We start from the raw sequence: 17,795 nt of genomic DNA on the forward strand, positions 1-17,795 counted from the left end.
ATGACAGAAGGTGGTGGGCAGGAACAGTCAAGATGGATAACAACAGTTATTATGAGTACAGCTCTGCAGGTACAATACCACTTGTGAAAAGCAGCAACTGACTCACTAAGAAACGCTGAAAGAAGCATTTCCTATATTCTATTTGTGGAAATATTTCATGCAATGTCAATTAATATAGTTTTTTGAGGATAAAACAGTGACATTAGTCTGAAGTTGTGTCTACTATAGTTGTGACCACTAAAAAGAACTACTGGTTCTTTTTGTGTGCGTGTGGTTTTTCTCCTAGCTACTTCTGTACCTATTTAGTATTCTTGCCACCTGCTATTCTGAGTTATACTGCTTTAGGATTGTCCTCCTGACTCATCGTTTTTGCACTGCACTGATGCTGCTTTCAATTAGCACTATGAATAATTCCATCAGAAATGTTTTTAATTTTCTGAATTTCTCCCTAAACACTTTATTTTCTACTATACAGTATCAACTTTGGGGTAGATTGTTACTCAGTAAGTGTGCAATTCAGTTTAAAATAGTGAGTCTTACAGATATTGATGTGTATTTATATCTGTTCATATCAGAAGCCTGGACTGTGTTCCTCAGTGAAGTGAAAGGGTATGTCAAGGAGCTAGTAATTAGTTCCTGCAGCTGAGACCAATTTCATGCCAGCTGGAGAGAATTTAGAGGCAAGAGGGCTTTGATTCACAAGCAAGGATATCTTATGCTAGCTTGGTTGACAAGGTTATCACCCCATCTCTGCTGTATAAATAGGTGAATGGTGTTGAAGTAATTCCTGAATCACCTCAGTTTAAAGCCTGCTCTTATTTGCCTGCTTGTCTTGGAATGACAGCCTGTAAACTGTTCCAGTTTGGGAACTGCTTCAACGGCAACTTAATCCATAGTATGGTGAGAGGTATCAGGGGCAGTGATCTCATCAGCTGTACCAGTATAACTCACTCCTATTAATAAGAGCCCCAGCTCTACCTCAAAACTACTGCTGTTCGCAAGGACTCCCAATGAGCAAAGATATGGAAATAGCTGAACACAAATCTAAGATGGCTTTTCTTTTACAAAGGCATTGCTTTCTATCAGTTTTGGTTATGAGCTTTCTCTTTTCCCTGTGTGCCTATCCTTTTCTTATAGCTGTTACTTATATTTGTGCATTAAATAATTCACTGTCAGCAGTGGCTTTGAAGCAGAGAGTTTTTCCAAAATTGTGGTTATGCCTCATAAGCAGCTGTCATTGAGTGTTCCCTTTCCAGACCAATTGAAAGCATAACATTTCTGGTTACTGTCTCCTTCAGGGTTCACTTGCTATCCTGACTTTATTTTGTACTCTTCCAGTAAATCACGACACTTCCCTATATAGGCAGGTTGGCTATGTTTTAAATGGGTAGGTTAAAGAACATGTTATTAGCTAAAAAGAATTCAGTGATTTAATTTTTGAAATGTGTGTGTTTGAGCAGCTTCTGTAGAACATACTGCAGAAATGCTTTTTGCAGGCTGAAAAAAATATCCAGAGCCATTCCATTCTGTAGATTATTATGTTGCATAATGCCATGTTCTAGTTTTCCTGAGTGGATTGCATTCTGTCAAAAAGCTTTAAAGAAAATCATGTCCCATACAGATTTTCTGAACTATCTTCCAAATGAAATGCTGACATCTGTGAAAATAATGCAGTCTAATTAACCGGAGTCATAGAAACACACTACTGTATGTTCCTCACTTCTGCAAATCCTCCTTTAGCACATCTTACAAAAACAGACTGTAAAATATTTGAGCTTCTCTATGTATTATGCAAGAGTTTCCTGTGGCAAGCTGAATGTATGCATACAAAATTGTCATTCAATGTTTGATAACTTCCAATGCAATATTTCAAAATTTCGTTAACTGAAAAAAATTAATATTTTACTACTTTTTTATTGCAAGTGGAATACAAAATATTTTTTAAACAACGATGCTAAAGTTCTATCTATAGTGGTTCAGACAATGCTTTAAGAATGTTTCTATCTAACTTGTTGACTGAAAACATATTTTAAAAATAAGCTTTTAAAATTTATTTAGAATCATGAAATTTCTACAATTCTACAGAGGCAACAACATCGAGTTCGATATTCAGAATCAGTGGAAATTGGATCTGTGATTTTTTCTCTTTCTGGTACAGTATTTTGAAGTTTATATTTGTAAAATCATAAGCTCTAATGAGGTACAAGATCAGGCCCTGTTGTAGGCTCCACTAAACTGAATAAAAAGCTGCCTTGTTGGAATGTCATGCAATAGTGGAAGGAGCTGTGCTGTGATTGCACATAAATCAGAGGGTGGAGCGGAGAACGTTGAGGAGGAAACATTTTAATTGGTTTTTACTTTTTTTGGATGTATCGTAGAACAGCTACATTAGATTTGGTGATCATCAGATGGACTGTTTAGTAAATTCTTGTTATAACTGAGCAAACATGTTGAGTGCCACTAACATGTAAGAAAGCCATCAAGATTTTTAGGATTCATGGCTGTAAACACAAGAGTGAACCAAGACCCTTGGCTTTCATCTTCTAAGTTGAGTTTGCAGACCTGGTGGTAGCAGAGGAGTTAGGGAGAGGATTCTTTGAGCAGGTTTGATTAGGAAATCACTGAAACTGCAAACATGAAATATCTAGCCTTCCTTTTTAGAGCAGAAGATGCTTTAGACAGGTAGATGAGATCCTTATGCTGAAGCTTTCCTGAACTACAAGGATTAACAAGGCACACATTGGCCTAGTCTTTTGTATTCTCAATTGTTAAGCCTCCTACACTTCAGCCTTCTTAACTTTCCCTTTCAGAATAACTTAGTTGACAGGTTTATAATTTCATTTTTCATGGTAGACAGTTTAGCTTACTTGTAAGATGTTACAGATGGGTCTGTTTACCTCATTTAGGTAGGGGACTTGCTGAGCTCTTCAATCAGTCTTTGCATTTGCCCTAAATTCATTCCATTATAGCAGTTGCTTGTTCCTGAAGCATGTGCTTTCAAAGGCATTCAGATGTCTGTACTTTGAGTGGATTGAACAGTTAGGTTTTTTTGATGCTACGGTCAAAAATAACCTCTGAGTTGTTTCCAGTTTTATCTTAAAAATACTAGTTATCACTGGCCAGATCTCATGATTGCATTTCACTGTCAAGATCTGTAAATTCATTCATGTGTTTTGTTCTATCACCTTTTAAACTAATGTTTGAATAAGAATTCTGCTTCCTGGTTTGTGGTGAGAACTTAATCACATTACTGCCATGACGTGTACATCTATATCAATTTCTTCAGTAGGTGTTGCATTTATACTGGCAGCCACTCAAGACTTGCTTATGACAGGGGAAGAACAGTTTTTCAAAAGAACTCAGAAGTTCATAAACATTCATCGGAACAGTTTTTTGGTTTTGTCAGCTGCTCTTCATGGACCAGAAGAATGGAATGTCATGTTTAGGATTCAGAGAAGGTATGATTTCAACATCAAACCAGAATTTTTATTGCTAGGAAGAAATGAAGTAGCAGTCCTAGATTGGGAATGTTATTTTAGGTATTATTTTCAGGAATATGAATTTTATTTTGCTAATGCACTGGGAAATTATTTAAAGCATATGTTTATTAATGGCAAATGAAAAGAATACTAAAAGTGAATCAATCTGACATGTCATAGGTAACAAAAGCTATACAGAGCTAGAACAATTGAAATAATCAATGTTATTTCACACAAAAAGTATAAAACTGGACATTAAAACTGGTTTGTTTAAAACTTTATCTGTGATTTCTAATGAAGCCTGAAAACTTGTATGTTTCAGTACATACCTGCTGAGAACAGTTCTCAGATTGTGCTCCATACTTGTAGTCAAAACTCGTTTCTGGTAGGTACAGTAGTCCTAACTGCAGTTGATTTTCACTCGACATCAAAGAAGTGATTATTCTTATTCTAATGGAGACTTTGATCTTTACCTCCTTGAAACTAGCACCAGTTTCGTTAAATCCTGGGCACACTGCCAAATGCTGATGAGTAGCAGAGTGTATGGGATGAAATGTAGGAAATCTATTACCCATTTGTGAAAATTCCATAAATTTTCATGAGAAGTCTTAAAAGCTCTGCCACCATTCAGCAAGAACATGTTATTCAGCTGATGGCAATGCTAATTCTCAGTATGTTTTGTGGTTATGTACAGCAGGTTTTGTGCACGTGTTGATGACTAACAAGTGATGTTTTGAAACTATATTCCATTTGGCAAGTCAGTAATTTTATTAAAATAAAGATAATAATTATGTCATTGCAGGCCATACCACATTGATGTTGACAAGGCACAATTGTATTTTAGATGCATGTGCTTTGTTACTACCTGGCAGCTTGGAGCTCTGCTATTGTATGTAAATCACTGACTGAGCTTTTTCATTGGTGGGGTTGAAACTTGTGCCATATTCTCTCAAACTACAAGTCACCTGTTGGATTTGTTAGACAACAAAGTCCCCTGGTATTTTCAGGTCTTCCTGTATTACTGTTTCTTTCTGCTTATCTATGGTTTTGTTGCAATTGGGGAAGGATTTTTTTTTTTTTTTTTTAATTAACAAGAGCATTATAGGATCGTGGTTCAGCACCATGAACGCTTTATGTAGGGTTGTGTATATCATGGGGGAAGGGGGAGAAAAGCAATCTTGATCATCACAGCTCAAATGAGCATTCCACTAATATCCTCAGTAAATCCATATGTTAATTTTTAAACACCTTGGAGCAAAGACCAGCTTTGTGTTCTAATGGCCAGTATTCTGCCCATTGATCAAATCAATAAAATACGAGTTAAATTTAGGCCTGCTGTAATTGGAAGGAAAACTATTGGTAGACATGGATTTTCGTGGATCTAGGTACATGTAATTGTTTCTTTGTTGCACTTTGTTCATTCACGTTTTGCTTAGCCCATTGCTAGTATTAGCAAAGTTGCATCTATTTATTTCCTTAATCCCTAAATGTACATCAAACCACAGTTTCTGCAGCAGATTTTAGCAAAACTTGTCAGTGACCTGAGTACCTACTTGTAGTGAAGGATGCTGCCTATAAGATATCTTTTTGCTAATTAGAAGAATGGGCAGCCACGTTCAGAGCAGATACGTAACCAGCATGGGTCTTAATGTGAAGGAGTCCAAGTCATTGAACAGATTGAGGGGAAGAACAGGTGGTGGTCACAAGGGGAGGTCACCGGGGAGTGTACAGTTGAGCAGCTGGGCACTTTGTTGAAAAAATTCCTCATTCTTTGTTGTGAAGTCCCTATCATATTTTAGCTCTACAACAGAAAACGGCAGCAATGCTAACTTTGTTGTCAGTTACAACACACTGAAGATACCAGTCTTAAGGAGAGCCTCTGTGCTTGCCTAAGCTTTGATCTCTCTCTCTCCCATGACTGCACTGAATGACAACTGATGCTAGTATTTTAAATCTTCAGCTTCCATTCTCAAGAATGAATGCATATGAATAACAGTATTTATAGAAAAAGAATGAATTTTAGGTTAAATTATTTGAATGAACAAGTCTTTACAGGAAGTTCTTAGCAGAAATAGCCCATTATCTTAATCGCATCTGACATACAGATTGCTATATTTAGATAGCACACTACGAAGATTTAGTTCAAATTCTGAAGTATTTTTAGCACAGTGTTTTTAGATACTTTCCTGTGTTCTTCCAAAGCCATAAAAAAACCCCAAACATTTTTTACTGGCACTGAGAATGGCCAATCTTCAACAACATAGCAGAAGAGGGTTTAGTTCTCTCTGAATGTACACATGCTTAAGAAGTGTTGACTGATTGTCAGAGAGCCCTAGAAAAAGAAATGAGCCCTTCCAAATCCCACCTAAACAAGTGGTACAGCAATGGGACAGATGGCTATACAAACAGCATGACCTCTCCAGTTGCCTTTAAAGATAAAAGCAATCTTCTATGTACTTGTGATGAAGGCATAGTAAGAAGTTGTTTACATCATGTGGGAATGCTTTTTGAGTTTTATGGCATAACAAATTAAATGTGCATTCTAAAAGTAACCTTAACCTTAATTTATTTCTATGTGCAGATTCCTGGGCAGTAATTTACGTATAATACCAGTTCATAATACTGCTGAAACTGTTAAGTTAATGCTAACTATAGCTAAGGTAAGTCTGGTTGCATATACTTAAAAACATTAGTTCTTCAGAAGTGTATTAGCCAGGAAAAGCAAAGAACTATAAAATAGTTATTTTTCCTTAATGGAACTTTTTGGGTTATATTGACCACAATCCATGTAATACATTGAGGCAGGACTGTTACTCTGATGCTTTAGCTAAGTCTTTAAACTTTAAAAGCTCTTAATAGCATCTCTGAAGACAAATTAGATATTTAAGAGCTAATTCAACTCTTACTTACCACTGTTAAGTTAAGATGTCTTTGCTTCATTTACTAGTGCAGAACCAGCATGAGATCTAAGTATGTAATGACTTCAACTTAAAGTAAAAATGCCAATCTGAAAACTCTAGTTACTTGTGGATTTTTAATGATGCACATACTAGTATATTATTTCTACAGCTTGAGTGCAATTTATCTGTGCATCTGCAACATATCCTGTATGCATCAACACATTATTAATTAAATCTATTTACTGAACCTCTTTAAGTTAGAATTTTCATGGAAAAATGCTCTTTAGATACTAACTATAACAGTACTAGCAGCATCCATGTACCAAAAATGAAAAGAGCAGGTTGAATGACATGTTAGGAATCAAATAGGAATTCACATTTTCTCCTTTCCTGAAGTGGGCATCTCAAAATAATAAGCACTGACCTATTCAGATTTTTCACCATTTTAAAAGTGTGTAAGCTACATCTCACTTATTATATGGCAAAAGTTGTTAAATACTTATTACAATGTTGGACATTGTACTTAAACTTTTTATGGAATCTACTGATGTCTGGCCCAGTGTCTTAATACAGCATTAACCTAAAAGCTTTTAAGATTAGTGCTGATCCTATAAACTTGAATTTGCTCTTCTACTTGTTCAGAATGTTTACACCAAACTTCAAGAGGAGGGCCCTGTAAGAAGTTATGATAGTACATACCACAAATCTATCGGTTGCCAACACAGTATTTCTTACTGATGCAGTGCAAGGCCGGTTTAACAAGCTCATCTTTTGCCACAGAATCCCTAGCTGGTATAGGGCCTAAAAAAAAAAACAAAACAACTTTTTTGCCCCAGGTTAAAATGACATGGCCAAGGGAGCAATACCATCCAACCAATCCTGAGCTACCATACCCAACTCCTGGTGAAATACTATCCAGCTAATCAGATGCAATGCTGACAGGACTGGTTATTTTAGGACTGGTCTTGCACCTAGAGGGATATATCAAATCACCTCTGTGTACATCATTCCTGAAGATCTACTTCAGAAAACATGATTCAGATTTCACTGCTGAAAAATTTTACATTTGTATTCTTTGAAAAATAAGATATTGAATATTCTATTACCTAAGAGTTACAGTGTTCTAGCCTTATTTCTCTTTCCTCTAAGATAACTTCCAAGCCAGGAGCAGATGATACTCGTTACAAAATGGCAACAACAAAAGCCCAAATAATAGAAAATAGTCCAGTTTGGAAGATGCTTCAGGAGTACCAGTTGCGTTGTAATTAATTTAGTATTTGGGGGTTTTATTCATAAATAGAGTGGCTACATTTTAAACAAAATATAGAATGCTCTTAAATATAGTTACATTTCAAAAGACTGTATATACAACTTATGCATTTGGAATGAAAATTTATATTAAATAACTATACAGTGAAAAATAGCATACATTATACCAAATGTGCATTCTAAGAAAAGAAAACAGTGGTTTAACAGCACCATAGAAAAACCATCCTTATTTTTAACTTGATTCTGAACTTACAAGCTCATCTGTTTATAATAATTTCCCAAAATATTTAATATATCTTAAGGAAAACTTTATCATTAAAGGTAATGATTAAAAAATGATTAAGATAAAACAATTCCAAAATACAGGTTTAAGTAAGAAATACGTATTGCATAAACAGGTATACGTATGAAATCTTACACAGTGTGTTTTTTAAACACAAGTGTTATCTGTTGTGTTACTAAGTTTTAACATCTTATTTGGCTCAAAGTTGATGTGTTCTTCTTTAAACCTGTTTTCTTTTGCCATAGTGTTTCTGCTATTATCTATCTATACCTTACAGTTCTGGTTGTAAATATAGGAGCTTTTTTGTCAACATTAAAAAGTGCTAATAAAAATACCTTGTGCTTAAACAGTGCTTTTTAATTAATGGTTCTCCAGTCACTTTATAAAAATCTTTGTAATTCATAACACCAGTCAGCAACTTTTGAAAATTAACAGAAAAATAAATGTACAACCATACCTCCTTGCCATAGCACAAGAAAAAAACACCACCCCTTGGTTTTAGTTTCTAAACTTAAGAAAAAGCATCAAATTCTGAAGAGGAGTACTTTAGTAAATAGGCCATTCTCTGCGAATCGCATACAACAATAGCAAAAGAAAATAAAAAAGAACAGCAACAAGACTTATGAAGAGCAGCATTTGCAATTAGAGGCCACTCTAAATTGCTCTTCTTTAAAGGCTGGTAGCCTCCTTTTCAACTAAAGTCTCATAGTCAAAATGATCTTGTAAGAAGGATGTTAATTCAACTATTTTCATCCATTACAGCTTTTATTTTCACTTCAATGAGTTCTTCTACTCGAGCTAGAACACTTTCTATTAAATCAAACGTGAAGAGAGCTGAGTGTAAAACCTGAAATGACAAAACAGATTAATGTTATTTTTATTAGAAGAATTTTTTTTTGCCCACTGTACATATACGTTTGTCTCCAGATCGAAAAGAAAATTTCAATACTTCTGAATACCTTTGAAGGAAATGCAAACTCACCTGAAGCTGCATTTCAGTCGTCATGGCAGGCATCTTTTCCCCACTAACAGTTACAGAACAAACTGTGTTAGAACTATGTGCCTCTGTAGAGGGAAATAACCAACCAGAGATCAGGCTGCTGTTTCATGTAACTTTTAGAATGAAAAGAATATTTAATATATTAGCATTTCTGGACAGTAATTGTTAAAAAACACAAACCTAGGGGTTGACCAAACACAGGACAGAAGGTGCTGAACCTTAAGAGGAAGACAGTTTGAGCTGGATGCTATCTCTACACTTTCTATATCACATATGGCTACATTGCTAAACGGGCAATATCTGCAACTCAAAACAATTTTATATAGCTAAATTGCTCCTTAAAAGGAAAAAAATATTAAATCTGGTCATTTTTGGATACATTTTTAATATTTCCACATCCAGAGAGATAGTAGAAGGTTCTTTAGCTTGACTTAATGAATCCAGGCATGAAATACTTGTTTTATTAAGAAAAGGCTGCAGGCTTCTCTTGTTTCAGGCAGATTACTTGCAGCAGGCAAAACCACAAGGACAAGTCTGAAAACTAAGAGGAAAAACTCTTGCATTCAGACCACATATTTGAAATTCAACACAATGCTTCAAAGATTATACATTGGTGAAAAAAGCTAAAGCATTTACTATTATGAGTTAGATGTTCTCTCCTGAACTCAAATCTCTTTATGCTTTGTCAAAGGCTAGAGAAATGTAAGAGGGACTTAAAGAAAAAGCTTCCCGATTCATTTTAAAGAATCCCCTTTAGAAAGATATCCACAGGTTGCCTTCAGAAAAATTCCCCTTCTCTGCCTCATATAGTTTACAACAACAGAAGAGGATAAGACTGGGGCAAAAAGCCATATGGACATTTTTGGTAGCAGAAGCAAGTTCCTTGGGATGTCTTAATTATATTGGAGACCACAAAGGAACGGAGGATCTGACACACACAGAGATGGCCTAAAGCAGCTATAGCTCTTACGCCCTGTGGAGTGTTTCTGCTTAACCTACAGCAGAATCTGATTCTGTGTGTCAGATTAAAAAAGTAATAAAAAAATCCAGAATGTAATCCTTCAGGCTTTAAGAGAGCACCTATTTGCTGTGTGAATTATTTCTTCTCTTGTTACCCCCCACACACCTAGTATGAAACCTAAGGGCTGTATATTCACAGAGACTTAGATGCTCCTGCCTAACCTTAAAATCAAAAGTATAAATGCAGAACAAGCTTTGAAGATCTTCATGGGACATTTCTATCAGGTTTCCATAAGGTTTACAAATGTGATGAGAGATAAACAAGTTCAGATTTTTCTGACCAATTATGAAAATTATTAATATCAAATATAGCAACTACTGAATTATTATTTGAAATTTGGAATAGTGTCAACAGTTAAATAAAACATGATCTATACAGCACTCACCAATTCTTTGTTTCCAAAGGATTTCCAAAGTTTCTAAATACAAACAAAGCTAAGAAAAAAATATAACAACTAACCTCTTCTGTTTTCTTTCGTATTCTTTATTTCTGCTTCATAGTGTGCTTTTGACATATTGAGTCCTACATGCAGTGGTTTTAAAAAATTTTGCTGAATCTTGGCAAGCGCAGTCCATACACCAGTCTATTCAAACAGAACAGAGAAGGTTACAAATTAGTTTTAATGGAGCACTGCGATGGTAAGTTTTTGAGCATACACTTCCATACTGGGAAGAAAAAGAAAAAAATAATTTAGACTCATCCATTTAAGCATGAATAGCATCATGAGGGACATTTAAGCTCCTCTTCCTCTCTCTTACATTTTCAACATTATTTGTTGAAAATTGGAGGATGAGGCAGTCAAAAAAAAAAAGAGGGGGGGGTGTGCAATTTTAGTACGTAGGCTGATAACTACTGCAATGGAAACACACATTTTCAACCTGTTCTTGTAAGCAGAGCTGAAAGGATCTTGGTATGTTGGAGGGCGGGTACTAGCCACTTTCTCAGGTTAGAATCTCTACAGTGAGTAAAGAGCAGTTGTAGATTCCTCTAAGGTAATTCAGCAGCAAAATGACACAAATATTTAAATTCATGTTCCCGAATTAACACTGTATTGCAATGCCAAATGAAAGCTCTGATAAATGTCATGGTCCCTAAATATATAAGGGTCTCGTCTATATATCATTCAGTTTAAAAAGCATTGTAGGAACGTTACTGGCTATGCTACTAGCCCATCCTTAGGCACAGTAGCCAAAGTGACACATTAACTTCTCCCCAATTTGGCATGGGTGAAAGAAGGAGTTTACAATAATGGCACTCAGGAAGCAAGAGATAAAAGGAAAAGATGCTCAAAAGCAAGGCTGTTCAAGGTCACACAGCACAAGAGGAAAACTTCTCTGCCTTGGTGCCTTATAAGCTTGTAGTTACAAAACTGCTGTAGAAGCAAACAAATATAAAGCAGTCTTTGTGTCTTTAGATACAGGAGCCATTTATATGACTCCTTTCTTCAGGCAGTATCCTCAAAGGGCAGAGTAAGGACGATAAAAATAAGAATTCTCAATGTTAAATAGTATTATTGATTACAGTGGAAAATTCACCAAATTTTAATGCTAAATGACACAAAGTTAACTGATCAAATAAGAAAAGCAGTAATTACTTCCACCAGAGTGGGGCTAAAAATGAAGCAAAAAACTTTCCAGAAAAATACAGATTTTTAAACTTGATTAATGGAAGTGCTTGTTACACAGCAATCAAAACATCTGAACTGACATGAAAGGAAGCATTTTCTTTCTGCCCCACTTGCACTATATGAAGGGAGGCACGGAGGAAGTCAAGAACAACTAGCAGGGCTTAAATTTAAGGGAAAACTTCAGGAGAGGTGATGCTATTTTCTCCTCAAACTGTAGGGACATTCTTTATTCCAGGTACTAGACAGCACTGTTAAGCAATTGTGTGCTACTATGTATAAAGTTTTAGTAAGAATAAAAGAGGAATACTCCCTTTTCTTACAAAGCCATGCATTTACATGAAACTGAGTGAACCATAATGAGCACTTAAATAGTAATCACTCCGTAAATTTGCGAAACGGATATAGTCTACCTGTACTAGTTACATAACTAGTAAATTAGAAACGCACCAACTGAAAACTGTTTTTACTATTAATTTTCAATACAGTTTTGGTAATCAGTGCAAGCTATATTATTATTCTTCTACTTAGACAAATAACATCATTAGGCACTCATAAAACTTGTATTCATAGATCTCAAAGTGTTTTAAAAGTAGATCAGGATTTTTTTTGTATTTTAAAAAATAGAAAATGATATGCTGAAGTCTATTACTCCAAATCATAAAGAAAGTCAAGGAACTGGGGGACAACAACAAAACACTTTAGGATACTTACCTGTTGGTTAGAATATTCATCTGACCATGATATTGCTTATTCAAGTCAGGAAAGGCTTTACTGTACTTTAAAATTGAAAAGCAATTTTTCTTTGAACTGCTACTAATTTAAACAAATATTTTGATGCAAAAATCAAAACATTTAGTACTAAGGAGATCATAGAATAGTTTGGGTTGGAAGGGACCTTTAAAGGTCACCTAGTCCAACCCCCCTGCAATGAGCAGGGACATCTTCAACCAGATCAGGCGATACTTGTTTGCTACATGATATAGTGGATCAAAAGCTACTGAATTGCACAAATTAGAGGAATGGTGGAACACAATGATTTGAAAGAGTCAACAGAAGTTGCATTTACTATTAGAATAAGCAGCCATTTGGTAGTGGAATGTAATCGGAAAACTAAACACAAATAATTCCATTGGTTCTTCAATGATGTAGTGACACAATGCAAGTCAGAGCACTTATAAATCAGCTGTTAGAATATGGAATCCATATCTCGACCCAGTTGTGAAATTCAAACAAGTTTTCCCTTGAATATCCAGGAACACATTTCCATCAACTGCAGGTGAACTGACTGTACACAAAGCCAGTAGATCCATCATAATATACTACACTGAAAAGCCATACAGCAGTTGAATAACAAATACAGTTTGCACTGATCTACCAGTAACAAATGTTGCTGACGGCTTCAGACAGAGGAGAGCAAAAAACAGAGAAGAGGTGGGGATTACAACTAAAGCTATAAAATTGTGCTTTAAACTGAGGTAGCGTAATATTATATGGGTAAAATACATAAGGACAGTTTCAATTTTTTAAATATACTGCAAAGTTTAAATATGCAGAGTTATTTCTGAAATACCTACATTCAAATATCCACACACAGGAGAAATGAAGGTAAAGAGGTATACCTATAATAAAAACATAGGTAAAATACAGTGGTGGGCAGTTTAGGCTAGCAAGTTACCTTTGTGCATAAAACATTCTAGGCTGTATCCAGTAAAGCAATGTAGCAGGAAATTGGACACGTCTGGCCATTCCTTTTATTACTTCAGCAGATGGATTTTACAGACAATAATTTTTTTGATGCTAATACCTAGAGAAGCTTTTAACATGTACCTATCATGCAGCTGCACAGTTGCTGTAAATATAGAATACTGTTTTCCCAGCTAAAAAAACTGTTTAAATATGATTATTAAATACTTCGAGAAATCTTAATACTACTAACTTCCAGCATATTGCACAAAAAGTATGTTGCCTAAAGATGAATAAAATGGACCTCTTGAACTGCAAAGGTTTGTATTATTATTATTATAAAGAAATCCACTTGGAGGCTTGAGGGATACCACCGAATAAATAACCAAGAGTAACAAATATTTTTTCTCTCATGGGAATACTTGATAGAGATGTTATTTTATGGTGACATACTCTAAAATTATGGACATAGACTAGAGTTCATCAGGCAGAGTAAAACGATTAGCTTGTTTACAGTAACAGTTAAGTATGAAGGCAATCAAATTTCATCTCATCGGAATAAAATAACACATCACATATCTCCTAATGTAGTTAATAAAAACATCACTTCTGGATTACTGACCAGTGCAATGAAAATGTAAAAAACATGTTTTTGAATCAAAGATAACAATGTTCACATGAATCTGGCTCTCAGCCTTTAGCTAATTAATCATTTTCAAATCAGTTAGTACTTACTTGATTATCACTTTCACAATCTTTAATGACTAAGTATCTTAGTAGATTTAGTGACGCCATAATCCTGTGAATTAAAAATACACTATTATTTAGAACACAGATTTATATTACAGGGATAATAATTTAAATTATCCATTAGCCAGACATCCTAAAAATATCAATTTGTACAACATGCAACCACTTATCTGTTGAGCAATATAGCTTAGTCTAGAGCACCGGTGTGCAGTAACGTCCACATTACAACAGTTGACACTTTGCAAGTAAGATTAAAACTGTCAGCAGATTGGAGAAGGCTGGTGATTGTGGGGGAAAGAGTTCTCTGAAGAGATGGAACCTTATTACAGAATTTGCAATATGGTGATCCAAAGTTGATATGAAACTAGCGTGACAGTTTTCTTTATTACTGTATTGAATTTTTACTTTTGAGTGCTTTTAAAAATATGCTTTTTGCTTTCATTTTACCATACATTTTAGCAGAAACTATTTATTGCTTTTTCCAGATAAACAGTACAACTGCAGATCACACATCTGGATTTTTAAGTAGCTAACACATCCATCTGCTCGCTATCACCCTGCTGACTTACAAGCCCAACCGTTACTCATCATATAGGAAGAGACTTGTCCTATACAGGAGATTTTCAGAGACATTTCCAACTATTTTTATATTACTTAATGCAAGTGTGTGCTGTTCAGGTGGCTCTGTATTCCCACTCACAAGATACTGGATTCCCAGCAGCAATCTGTGAAACAGCCTCAAAAAGGCTGTGTGCCATAAGTTGTATCTGATAACTAGTATTCTCCTGTGTCACATAAGACAACACACCACATTTATTTTGTTCCTCCAATTGCTTGTGCAGAAAGCTGACAAACCATACAGTCCTGAAGAAATAATGCTTTACCAATTAGTTCCATAATTTGACATCTGAGGCCTTATATCCTCAAAGGCATGGAGGAGGAATTCCTTTCTTATTGTTAAAATCAATGTAACAACATTGTGACATTCTTCTATACAGAGTTAGTTGAAAGGATGGTTGAAGTAAGCGATCATTTCCATTTCTAGTTTAAATTACATTGATGCTGTCACCTCATTAATTACATGACAGCATACCTCCCATTGTAGTAAGGTAGTTTGAAGTCTTTTTAAATGATTAAAAAGGAGAAAAGCCTCTACCTGTGATTACAACTCACCTATCTGAGTTTTGCAGAAGATCTGTCTCAGCACCTTCTGGAAGCAAAAGCACTAAATCTAGAAGGGAGATCAGGTGATGTCCTGTAAACCAAATGTTGTCACATGCCTTCTGAAAAAATGATACAAAAAGTTTAGCTGAGTACAAAATTTAAATCTTAAAGATATCTTAAATAATTCAACAACAATTTTGGGAAAACAGAAAAGAAAAAAAAAAATCAAACACTGGAAGAAATGTTTTCTAATTACTACATGTGACTGAAGTACACAAACTAGTCTTTTCATAACCCTCCCTACTTTGTCTCTTCATACCAAGCTGTTCTTTTCAGTTTCATCAGAATAGATTCTCTACCTCTTCACCATACTACCAACTATATAGTTAATATTTGTGTACATAAACTTAGCAAATTGTACTATTCACTCTCTTTTTTTATACTGAGGTATGGAACAATTAGCTATCTTTACCAGAGACTACTGATTTCATAATAGTAGTGTTACAATTTGTTTTTAAAGATGATCAGGTGTTTTCTTTGTGTATTTCTAAACCCACAACTCCTAGCAATGCTTGCAAGTAAAGTACACCTTCACCTCTATGGTTCTTTGATGGAGGAAGGACATTCAGTTACTTTCTCTTGAAAGAGGGAGGGGGGAGAGGACAGAAGGGAGAATCATTTAAGCATAAGATGGAGAGTACTAGGTTTTGAAGTGGCAGAACATAATTATTCTGATGCCCTCTGCATCACAGACAGCCCACTCACTACTTTCACAAACATTCCCCTAAATTACAACAAATTGTAAAGTGAGGAGGGGCAAAACAACAAAAAAACACCTCTCACTTTCTTAGCGGAAGTTTTTTAAAGCCTTGCAGCTAAGACTCCTGAAAATTCCCTCCTCAGTGAGAATGGTTGAGCCTCCCTGCACCGGTGCTAACTTAAGGGTGTGCCCATCATTCCCAAAGAGCAAGTGAGTACACTTCTCTCTGAAAGTTTCACAGCCTTTTCAAAAAGCTATTTCATGTCAGTACAACGAAGCTGAGAGCATGGAGTCGTTGCAAAGATCCCATGTTGGCAAAGTCCTTATCTCAGGTAAAGGTGGGGAAGGTTGGGGGAAGAGATATCATACACAGGGCAAAAGCTAGACAAGAGAGGAAACCGGGACAAAGCCAGAAACGGAGTGGAAGGAAAACTGAGATTAGACAGGGAGACAAGAAGGGTAACTGTCTGTTAAATCAGATCAGTTGAGGGACCTGGAAAGATTAAGACTAGCTGGGCACAAAAACTAAGATGAAATAAATGGATAGCAATAGGAAATTGTTATCATTATGTCTATAGCAGAATTCTTTGCAACAAACCTAGAATATTCAAATTCATACGATGAAATTTTAAAATTATTTATCTTTTTGACAGCCACGGAAGAAATGTATTAAGAGAATTCTGAAGCTGCATAGTCAAAAATTAGTTAGTAAGGACATTTCAGAATATACTTTTACTGATTCAATTTTAGTGCAAGCCCCTTTTGGAACAGTTTTCATATTATCATCTTCTTCACCCCTGCTGATTCAATATGATCTAATAAATTACTAATATAAATAAACTATGATCTAATAAATAGTAATTCACTGTTTTCTAACATAATTATGCTAGCATAAAATATGCATAAATTTACTAGATTGTCCTATTTGACAAAAGGCAGTATACTTAAGAATCAAATTTGGGTTGAAAAAGGCCCTAAGCAGTTAAAAAAAAAAGGGGGGGGGGAAGAGTTAATCATTTATTTTTAATTAATTTTTCCAACTTCCTGGTATAAATGATCATAAAATATGAGATTTAAATGGCTTTGATCTAGCCCAACCCTTTCTGATTAATTGAACGTCTGTGAAGCACTCATAATATAATGCTGACTGTCATCATAAAAACCAAGAAAAAAATTAATAATTCTGTCTGGACGGTGCATTTGAATTATATTCAAGAAATGAGGAACTGTGAGGATAAAAGAAAATACTGAGTACTTCCTCTTTAAGAAAGAAGCATGTATTTTCAAGCACAGGAAAGGTAATAATAACTTCTTAGAAAAATACAGGAAGATTGTGCAATTAAAAAATACATTTGTAAAATTATAATGTAAAAATACATATGCAGAAAAAAGCCAAATTAATATTTTTAATTATATAATTTCCCAACCTTATGTTTCTTTTCAAAGTGGATTTTTTTAAATGCATCACTCAAAGCTTAAGCTGTACACATTTTCTCAAGATAATACTGATAAAATTTTGAGATGGCAACTTGTTTTTTTAGTGGTAATAGCCTCACCGTTAAGGATAAGTGAATCTGATCTTTTATATTTTTAATAATGTATCCTTCCACACCAGCATGGTTGCTTGTTTTCAGTAAACACCTTCAAACAAACAAACAAACAAGATATTATCACTTCAAAGCTGCCTATATAGTTAGCTCAAAACTTAGAGGACATTATGGCCTTATTCACTAAGTGGGAGTTTTACCACATAAAAATAAGATGACTATGTAACCTTTAAACACTAACTTACATAAGACAGCTGATTTTATGTGAGGCAATTGGAATTCATTATTTATCCAAAAATTAACATAGTAAAA

The 17,795-nt window shown here is 35.0% G+C and overlaps 2 protein-coding genes across 8 annotated transcripts in view; one reads left to right on the top strand and one right to left on the bottom strand.

Annotated features, from left to right (window-relative positions):
* Positions 1–7,661, top strand: C7H1orf146 (chromosome 7 C1orf146 homolog). The gene is made up of 5 exons (XM_072866707.1): positions 1–69; positions 2,059–2,152; positions 3,290–3,458; positions 6,061–6,139; positions 7,529–7,661. The coding sequence occupies exons 1-5, from the start codon at positions 1–3 to the stop codon at positions 7,646–7,648; spliced, it is 531 nt and encodes a 176-aa protein (XP_072722808.1). The 3' UTR covers positions 7,649–7,661.
* The window catches only part of GLMN (glomulin, FKBP associated protein), a 24,080-nt gene continuing 13,879 nt past the window's right edge, over positions 7,595–17,795 (bottom strand). For 3 of the 7 annotated variants that reach the window (XM_072866701.1, XM_072866699.1, XM_072866700.1), the window contains exons 14-20: positions 17,493–17,577; positions 15,186–15,295; positions 13,998–14,061; positions 13,154–13,198; positions 10,412–10,535; positions 8,914–8,996; positions 7,597–8,778 (exon numbers count right to left, since the gene is read on the bottom strand). In XM_072866701.1, the coding sequence (XP_072722802.1) occupies positions 8,671–8,778; positions 8,914–8,996; positions 10,412–10,535; positions 13,154–13,198; positions 13,998–14,061; positions 15,186–15,295; positions 17,493–17,577 (619 nt within the window). In that variant the 3' untranslated portion in view covers positions 7,597–8,670. Of the gene's footprint in view, positions 8,779–8,913; positions 8,997–10,411; positions 10,536–13,153; positions 13,199–13,997; positions 14,062–15,185; positions 15,296–17,492; positions 17,578–17,795 lie in introns of all 7 variants that reach the window. The other 4 variants (XM_072866702.1, XM_072866698.1, XM_072866704.1 and 1 more) reach the window with 4 other exon arrangements.

This window comes from Ciconia boyciana, chromosome 7 (genome assembly GCF_034638445.1).
Source record: "Ciconia boyciana chromosome 7, ASM3463844v1, whole genome shotgun sequence".
Classification (NCBI taxonomy): Eukaryota; Metazoa; Chordata; class Aves; order Ciconiiformes; family Ciconiidae; genus Ciconia; species Ciconia boyciana.

What these genes read in the sequence shown, in the direction of transcription:
- C7H1orf146 (XM_072866707.1), top strand. Translation starts at nt 1, where the DNA reads ATGACAGAAGGTGGTGGGCAGGAACAGTCAAGATGGATAACAACAGTT. An exon ending in TTATGAGTACAGCTCTGCAG is followed by an intron (nt 70 to 2,058) that starts GTACAATACCAC and finishes AAATTTATTTAG; the next exon opens with AATCATGAAATTTCTACAAT. An exon ending in TGTGATTTTTTCTCTTTCTG is followed by an intron (nt 2,153 to 3,289) that starts GTACAGTATTTT and finishes TTTCTTCAGTAG; the next exon opens with GTGTTGCATTTATACTGGCA.